Source organism: Carlito syrichta, unplaced genomic scaffold (assembly GCF_000164805.1).
Source record: "Carlito syrichta isolate Samal-C Ts95f unplaced genomic scaffold, Tarsius_syrichta-2.0.1 Scaffold302426, whole genome shotgun sequence".
Lineage (NCBI taxonomy): Eukaryota > Metazoa > Chordata > Mammalia > Primates > Tarsiidae > Carlito > Carlito syrichta.
In genome coordinates this window covers 163139-172342 of record NW_007246522.1, presented here as the reverse complement: position 1 = coordinate 172342, position 9204 = coordinate 163139, and the positions used below count along the sequence as shown (strand labels likewise).

The 9204-nt window shown below is 53.8% G+C and overlaps 2 protein-coding genes across 2 annotated transcripts in view; both read right to left on the bottom strand.

Moving 5' to 3' along the window:
* Positions 1–1593, bottom strand: part of SLC7A9 (solute carrier family 7 member 9) — a 40376-nt gene extending 38783 nt beyond the window's left edge. Inside the window, exon 1 of the mRNA XM_008056636.1 lies at positions 1507–1593. Coding sequence (XP_008054827.1) covers positions 1507–1593 — 87 coding nt within the window. The remainder of the gene's footprint in view (positions 1–1506) is intronic.
* A 7186-nt stretch (positions 1594–8779) lies between these two features.
* CEP89 (centrosomal protein 89) overlaps positions 8780–9204 on the bottom strand; it is a 66111-nt gene continuing 65686 nt past the window's right edge. The window contains exon 19 of the mRNA XM_021711636.1: positions 8780–8822. Within this exon, the coding sequence (XP_021567311.1) occupies positions 8780–8822 (43 nt within the window). The remainder of the gene's footprint in view (positions 8823–9204) is intronic.

The window sequence follows — 9204 nt, the reverse complement described above, 5'->3', positions numbered from 1 at the left end:
ATTTATTGTGGAGATGAGGTCTCGCTGCCCAGGCGGGTCTCGAACCCGTGGGCTCAGGCCTCCGCTCACCTCAGCCTCCCAGGGCACGGGATTACAGGCTGAGCCACCGAGCCCGGCTCTCCCTTCTTTTTGAGTCGGGATCTCATTCTGCTGCCCAGACTGGAGCGCAGTGGCCTGATCACAACTCAGTGCAGCCTCTACCTCCTGGACGCAGGCAATCCTCCCACCTCAGCTTCCCGAGTAGCTGAGAGTACAGACGTGCACCGCCACGCCACACCCGGTGAATTTTTTTTTTTTGGTAGAAGTGAGAAGTGAGGTCTCACTCTGTTGCCTAGGCTAGTCTTGAACTCCTGGGCTCAAGTGACCCTCCCGTCTTGGTCTCACAAAGTGCTGGGATGGCAGACACGAGCCACCACGCCCAGCCAGGTGTGAGCTCTCTAAGAACAAAATTCAGCTCAGGTACACACTGTATGATGACATTCCTGTACACTTCAAGAACAGGCAAAACAAACAGTGATAAAAGTTCGGGGCTGCGGGCTTGCCTAGAAAGGGGCCAGAAGGAGCTTTCTGGGGTGATAACATTTGTCAAAACTCATCACACTGAGCATTTAAGAGCTGCACATGTCACCGTACGTAGCTTTTTTCCTCTTTTTTCAGAGATGCCATCTTGCTATGCTGCCTGGACTGGCCTCAATCTCCTGACCTCAAGCCACCCTCCTGCCTTGGCCTCCCAAAGTGCTCGGATGACAGGAGCTAGCTGCTGTGCCGGGCCATCTGGGTTCTGATTTGGATGCAGGCTGCATTCACCCGGAGGCTGCCTGAGTTGAGGACACGCCTGGGGGTTTCTCAGCTGTGCTGTGTGTGGCCCATCACTGTAGGTATTCAAACAAAAGGACAGGTATTTAGAGGGAGCACTGCCATCAGAAGGCCCTTCCTGACCATCCCTGGAAAGCCCAGCCGTCTGAGCAAATGCCAGCCCCTCTAGACACTTGCCTGGTGCAGGTAAGCACGTGCACAGGAAATTCAAAAGAATGCGCTGTTAAGAGGAAGTCCAGATATTTGCTCCTTTAAAGATGTACTTTACAAACCAGGGCGGGCACGATGGTTCATGCCTGTTAATCCTAGCACCGCGGGAGGCCATGGCGGGAGGATCCCTTGTGCCCAGGAATTTGAGACTAGGCAACATAGTGAGACCTCAGCTCTACAAAAAATACAAAAGTTAGCTGGGCATGTTGGTGCACACCTGTAGTGCCAGCTACTCAGGAGGGCGAGGAGGAAGGATTGCCTGAGTCCAGCAGGTGGAGGCCATGGTGAGCAAGGATCGTGCCACCGCACTTCAGCCTGAGTGACAAAGTGAGATCCGAACTCAAGAAAAAAAGAGATGTACTTTACAAGCCAAAGACCATATTCTTCGGCGCCTTACTGGATGTCAGCGGTGGCTTCACTGTCTGCCCCTCCTCAGACGCCCTGACCTGGAGAAAGCCTGCCTGGAAGAGAAGGCCTTACCTCCTTTTGGAGACTCGTGGTCTTGGGCTCCTGGCTCTGAACTGACTTCTCATCCTCCTTCCGTCTTCTCAGGCCCGTCTCCCCCATTTTTCCCTCCTGCTAGTTCCAGGAGGCTGCTGGTAGGGCCCGGCCAAGCCTTGATCCGGCAAAAGCAGACAAGATGCAAGCGGCACTTAGCAAGGCTGCCCTGGGCTACGGCATCTGGGTCGGGGGCGCTGACTCCGGGGCACGTTGTAACTAGGCCATAGGAGAACACAGTCACCTGGCCCTTGGGGACAGCTTGCTCAGCCCCGGCGGAAAAACAAGGCTTTAACACGGCTGCCGCGTGAGGAACAAAGCTTCCTGTGCTCGCTTCCCAGCTCAGGTGCTTGTCTCCCCTCCCCGAGGGCTCCACAAGCCTCCTGGGCCTGAATAACTTTCTCCCCAAACGGGGCAACGTCATTTAGCTCAAAAGTAAAAAGAAGTAATTTAGACTATTTTTACTGGAACCAAACCCAAGGAAGGAATGGCTGTGTTCCAATTTCTTCCCAAGGTTAAGGCCCCCACACGTAACAGGCCCACGGTCAGGAGCGTCTCCACGCCTCCACTGAGGGATGGAATGGAAAGGGCTGCCGAGGACCAGCGGCTCAGGAATGAACCAGGAGTGGCCAGGCGCCACTGTCTCCGCTCCAGGTAAGTTCTCTGTCCAGCCTCCAGCCCCGAGAGCGTGAGCCTGTCCGTCACCCACCAGCCTCACCTTCCTCCCTGACCTTGCCTCTCCGCCGCCTTGCCGGCCCCGTGGACTCTCCAGCCCTAGAAATGGCCATGTCTTGTGCCCAGGAGTGGAGGAAGCCAGAAGGTACAGAGGTCAATAAGGGTAATTATTAAACACCTTTTTTTTTTTTTTTTTTTAAGCAACGAAGCTTAGATACATCATACAAAAAGGGGAGGGTCAGGCAAACCAGTTTCTCTCTAAAAATATACTTGTTTTGTCCATTTGTGTCCAGATGAGGTTTTTTGTTTTTTAGAGAAAACACATTGTTCTGAATAAACTACATCCTGTTAAGGAAAAACCTGTCTAAGGAGTAGTAATAATCCATCTCTCGGCTTTAGGAACAGAGGAGATAAACTTTGGTCAATTTTTTATTGCTTTAATAGGCTGTATTTACAACTCAGGTCAGGAGGTACAACAGGAATTGCCGTGCATGGATCTCAACAGCGGACCCATGTTTTCCACCCTGCCACGGGGTTTCCTCCCGAGACCCTGGCCTGCCTTCTGACTGAGCAGGGGACAGGGGGCCAGCCCTTCCCGCTCCTCTGTGCCAGTGACCGGGTGTTGGAACCACAAGAGAGCAGTTCCTGCGGGGAGGCCTTGCGGGGGCGGCCATGCTCCCTGCCGCTCTGGCCAAGGGCCCATCGGGTGTGGCCGTGCTGCTGTTCAAGCAGCCGGTCCACACTCACGGGACGGAAGGGTGGAGAAGGGGCCTGGAACGTCATCTGTCCCCCACGCTCCTTTGCCCACGAGGAAACCGAGCCCCACCGAGGTCAAGAAGCACAAGGCGCAGAGCTCTGGGCCCCACCCAGGACCCCACGGGTCCGGCTCCCTTGGGGAGGGAGTCAAGATTCTCCAGTTGCACTCAGAGGGGGTCATGGGCACCCCACTCCTCCACACAGGCCGACCCAGACTGCGGTGGCAGACCTAAACCCTAATCCCAGGTAAGGCCTTCCTCTGGGAAGGAAGCTTTTTGTCAGACAGACAGGAAGACAGCAGGAGGCACAGCCCGAAGCATTATAGCCTGAAGCCTTGTTACTGTTCTCTCCAGCCGAAAATCCCACAGTTTTGCCTTGGGGTAAACTTAACAGCATCCCAGATATTGCGATGGGACCAAAGGTCAGGAACTAACAGACCAGGCCGTCTCTGGGGTCCCTTTGGGGTTAACTGAGGCAGGCAGACCTGACCGAAGAACAGATTTCTCAGGGTCATTGCCTCAAGTCACTGGAGAATGCGGGGACCCTTGCGGTCCCAGAGCCAGGGCCCTGGTTTAAAGGTTGTTATGCCCCCTTGAGGGAGGGCCAAGCCTGCTGACCTGTCTGCCATGCCCAGAGCCCCGAGCAGGGTGCCTGGGTGCTCACAGCAGCTACCAGTCAGAGACTAACGGCCGGCAGGGCCTGCTGCCCCATACAGAACCTGCCCACGGGCTTGTGGGGTCACCCTACGGGAGTTCCTAGCCCTGCAGCACCCACCTCGCAGCCTCCGGCTCGCCTACATTAGCAAAAGACCACGGAATACTCCCAGGGTGAAAGTTGCCCAGTGGGCGGATAGAAATTCTTTTCTGTGTGTTTTGTTTTGAGTTGGAGTCGCACTCTGTCGCCCAGGCTGGGGTGCAGTGGCACGCTCGTGTCCATTGCACCTTCGTCCTGCTGGGTTCAGGCAATCTTTCTGCCTCAGCCTTCCAAGTAGTTGGAACTGCAAGCGTGTGCCACCACGCCTGGCTAATTTTTTGATTTATTGTGGAGATGAGGTCTCACCAAGTTGCCCAGGCTGGTCTCGAACCCCTGGACTCAGGTAGTCCTCTCGCCTCGGCCTGCCAAAGTGCTGGGATTATAGACTTGAGCCAACGTGCCCAGTATGGCAGGAGAAATTCAAATGGAAACCTCCATGAGGAGAACGGAGGGTGGTGGTCCCCCACCCAGAGCCAGACAGCCCCGCAGCCCCACCCACTAGCCACGTGGCCTCTCTGCAAGCATCACACTCTGAACCTGTAAAGCGGGACCAGTAGCAGCGCCGCTTATGAAACAGGACTGCAGGTTACACATTGGACTAGAGGTTTCTGGGAAAGTGGGGGATCCTCCGTCTGCTTGGGCCTCTGCCAGGTGCCAAGTTCGGAACATCTAGGCCCGCGGACCCTTTGTCAAGTCAGATATCTCCACCTCAGTTCATTTTGGATCCACAGTGAGCATTTTTTTTCTCTAACTGCACTTGTGACAGTAACATAGTGGGCGTTTCTTAAAGCTGTATTTCTCAGCCAAGGTCAGTGGGTCAAGTCCGTAATCTCAGCACTTTGGGAGGCCAAGGCGAGCGGATTGCCTGAGCCCGAGGGTTCGAGACTAGCCCAGGCAACTTGGCGCAATCTCATCTCTACAATACATAAAAAATTAGCCGGGTGTGGTAATGTGCACCTGTAGTTGCAGCTACTTGGAAGGCTGAGGTGGGAGGATCGCCGGAGCCCAGCAGGTCGAGGCTGCGGTGGCCGGGAGCAGCCACCGCACTCCAGTCTGGGCGATGGAGTGAGACTCCGACTCAAAAAAAAAAGCTGTGTTTCTCTCCCTGCTCCCACCCTCAGCCCCAGAGTCAGTATTCAACCAATTATCATGCTTTTTTTTCCTGGAAAATAATACGGATCTGATTAAAAAAACAAAATGTGTTCCAGTGCCTCAAGGCCTTTGGCTCCAGCCCTTCCACCACACAGGTGAAGTTCCCCACCCACCTTGCCATCAATTCTCTCTTAACAGTTATTTTCCTAGAAAGCTTTGTACAAACCTATGATTTCTTAAGTTTCTGCTGAAGCTCTTGACCTTCACTTTCAAATCGTGCTTCTTCTGATTGCAAAGATGCTTGCAAGATCAAAGATATTAACACCATCTGCATTTGATATATATTTTTTTTGAGTCGGAGTCTCACTCTGTCGCCCAGGCTGGAGTGCGGTGGCACGCTCACGGCCACCGCAGCCTCGACCTGCTGGGCTCCGGCGATCCTTCTGCCTCGGCCTTCCAAGTAGCTGGAACTACAGGCACATGCCACCATGCCCGGCTAATTTTTGTTTTTTGGTTTACTGAAAGATGAAGTCTCACCAAGTTGCCCAGGCTGGTCTAGAACCCGTGTGCTCAGGCGGTCCTCTCACCTCACCCTCCCAAAGTGCTGGAGTTATAGACATGAGTCAACACACCCGGCCTGCATTTGTTTTTATCTTCTATTTGATGCCTATTTGGTTTCAGTTGGGGCAGGAAACATGGCTTCCCTCCACACTTTAGCGTCTTTGGTTGGGCTATGAACTGACATGCTACAGGCTAACAGGAGAAAAGTCATTTAAATTATGTGCACATGCACTGGAGCCCACAAAACACGAGACTTGAAGAAAGGTCAGATGACAGAAACTTCTGTGGCAACCTGAGCTAGGGAAGGGATGGGAGCTGGAGCTTCTAGGGGTGGTGGAGACAAGTTATGGGAGGGTGAAGTGAGGGAACATATGGTGACTAAAGCTTGTTCTGTTATGCAGTCAAAAAGTCTCTCAGGTAGTACACGTTCCTTTCTGATACAGATAATGGTATGGATGTAGATTTCCTTGATGGACATACATTTCTTTTACAAAAGGGTGGCTTTTCAGAGCTACTCCTGTTTCTGCAGTTTCTCAGAATAAGCAGCTCAGAATATACCACGGAAGTGTATTTTGGGGTGGTGTGTCTGTCTGGTCTCTCACAGTTATATTGTGGTGTATCCGAAGCCCCAACACACCCTTCTGCTGTGGTGGTTTTTATTTGTGTTTTTTGTTTGTGTGTTTGGTCCTCGGTCTGCTGGGCTCAGGCGATCCTTCTGCCTCAGCCTTCCAAGCGGTGGTTTTTAAAGACATGTTTAGCCCAGCAGTGGAAATCCGTTTCTCCTCAGCCTCTGGGCTGCCCATCTGGGCGCCTTGGTCTCTAAGTCATCAGCCTCATGACAGAGGCAGGGTCTTTGGCCACCAGGCAGGGGCTGGACCTCCTTTGCCACTCAAAACTTGTTCCATGCTGTGTGCGGTGGCTCATGCCTATAACTCCAGCACTTTGCGAGGTGGAGGCAAGAGGATTACCTGAATCCAGGGGTTCACGACCAGCCTGAGCAACATGGAGCGACCTCATCTCTGCAATAAATCCAAAAATCAGCTGGGCGTGGTGGGGCATGCCTGTGGTTCCAGCTCCTTGGAAGGCTGAGGCGGAAGGAAGGATCGCCGGAGCCCGGCAGGTCAAGGCTGCGGGGGCTGGGAGCGGCCACTGCCCTCCAGTCTGGGTGACGGAGTGAGACTCCAACTCAAAAAAAAAAAAAAATTAGCCGGGGATGGTGGCGTGTGCCTCTAGTTCCAGCTACTTGGAAGGCTGAGGCAGAAGGATCATCTGCGTCCAGCAGGTCGAGACTGCAGTGGCCGGGAGCGTGTCTGGGTGACAGAGTGAGACTCTGAAAACAAAAACAAAACAAAACAAAAAACTTGTTCCAGACTTAAGTGTTCACACTTTCTCCCATTCTTGAAGTTCACTCCTCTTGTATCTCTTCACTCTCCTGCCTGGATTCAAGCTAGAACTCGCAAAGAGTCAGAGGAATGTGCAAAGTCTTTCAGTGTCAAGGACTTGCAGTCAGACCATAAAACAATTAGCAAGGAAAGCATAACTTCAGAAATCTTATCTAGGAACAGTCTAAACCTGTATCTATCCAAGAACTTTTAGGATATACAATTCTGCCTTTGAACTTTGTCCACCATTTTTATGTGTTCCAAGAAGTCCCGTTTTTCATGAATAATCTACGTGGAGAAACCAGGACTGTTTCAGTGTCATCATTTTTTCTTTCCTGAGACACACCTTCCTAGCCTGCTCCCTAGGTTATGAACCTTGTCACTGTCCATTACCGTCACTCCCTTTCTCAGTCACAATGGCCACACATGAAAAGTTGTGTTAGCTGTGAGGATGGAGACAGAGGGGTCTGCGTAACCAAATGTCTTTTGTTTTTATTTTTGAGTTGAGGTCTCTGTTGCCTAGGCTGGAGTACAGTGGCACCATCTCCACTGCCTGGAACTCCTGGGCTCAGGCCTCAAATATCTTTAATAAAGAGTTACTATTTTGCTTCTCTCTCTCTTTTTTTTTTGAGTCGGGGTCTCACTCCGTCGCCCAGGATGGAGTGCGGTGGCACGCTCATGGCCACCCCAGCCCCACCCTCCTGGGCTCAGGTGATCCTTCTGCCTCAGCCTTCCAAGTAGCTGGGACTACAGGTGTGCGCTACCACGCCCGGCTAATTTTTTGATTTATTAGAGATGCGGTCTCGCCAAGTTGCCCGGACTCATCTCGAACCCACAGACTCGGGCAATCCGCTCATCTTGGCCTCCCAAAGTGCTGGGATTACAGGCTGGAGCCACCGCACCCGGCCATCACTGGTTATTTCAAGCTGACCAGGAACTTTCCCGTGGATGTAAACACTGACCTCACCAGGGCCAAGAAGGAGCAAAGGGTTTCCTGCTCAGGCCGCCACCCACCGCGGGGGATGAGGTGGCCGGGAGTCCCGCTCTAGTCTGAGCCCTCCCCTGTCCACTCTGGCCTTTTTCCCACCCAGCCGCCAACCATGAAGCCCTCCCGCTGCACCCGAAACCTGCCCACCCAGCCGGGGCCAGGGCACCGTCCCTCCACGGAGCATCCCACAGCCTGTCCGTTCCTGAGCCTCCCGAGAGCTCTGAGCCTTTCAGGGGCCCACGCATTCCCCGCCTCGCCTGCCTCACCCGCCTCACCCTTTGCATCCAGACTCTGAGCTCCTCTGTGCTGTTCCCTATAGCACCCGGCAGGAGGCTGGGCAGAGCCGAGCACCGCAGGACCCCACGGTGCCCTGGACACAGTGGGATCCAGGGGTTACCACACCTGCAAAGTGCACCTGCACAGTGCGGTAGGGCACAAATGGAAAACGTGCTTTTTTGAGACAGGGTCTCACTATTGCCCAAGGCAGGAGGGCAGTGGCACGATCCCGGTTCACTGTAGCCTCAACCTCCTGGGCTCAACTGATCCTCCCACATCAGCCTCCCAAGTAGTTGGGACTACAGGTGCACGCCACCACACTTGGCTATTTTTTGTTTTTTGTGAAGACGAGGTCTCACTATGTTACCCAGGCTGGTCTCGAGCTCCTGGGCTAAAGTGATCCTCTCGCCTCAGCCTGCCAAAGTGCTGGGATTACAGGCGTGAGCCACCGTGCCCAGCCAAGAACAGGCACTCTTCAAGGGCATGAAAGGCTCAGAAAAGGCAGAAAAAGACAGGGACCTTGCGATCAGTCCTCAAGGCTGGGAGGGTCACCGCAGTGTCCCACTGGCAAGTTACCCGTGCAACACTTGCGGGCTGCTGCCCCTTTCTGCCCGTCTGCCGTCACTGGCACGTTGGCTCGGCTCCTCTGAAACAGCATCAGAGCTCTCTGGTAGGCCATCTTCGAGGGAGATGACACAGGTTTAAATCTGTTGGGTCTCTCTACCCCTTGTAAAACAAAGTTAAATCAGAATGACTTGACCGTGGGGCACGCTTAATGAAAGGTAAAGGACTGTTCTCTTTTTCCCTCAACTTTCCTTCTGCCATCGAAGACCCCACGTGCAGGCTCTAAGCATGGCCAGGACCAGTAGCGAGGCCGCTCTACACTTGAAGCGATGCGGGCCACGGCTCCGAAGGGTTTTGTAAAAGGCAGGGGTCCCAGGCTTCCACCCTTTCTAGTCCAAGTTTGGGTCCTTTTTAGCCTGGTGCCCCCGACTTCCTCCAGCCTGCCCGGGACAAACGGCCGTAGATACCTAGCTGTGGATACATGTGCCAGGAAGTCCCAGTGAACAGTTCCAAAGGCCGGGTGAGCTCCCTGAGGAGGCGGCCCCCCGGCATCCTTCTTGGTGAGGGCAGTGGGGCAGAGATTCCAGCCTGATGTGGCAGCCAGGGCTCTCGTCACAGGGGCAGGGAGCCCCG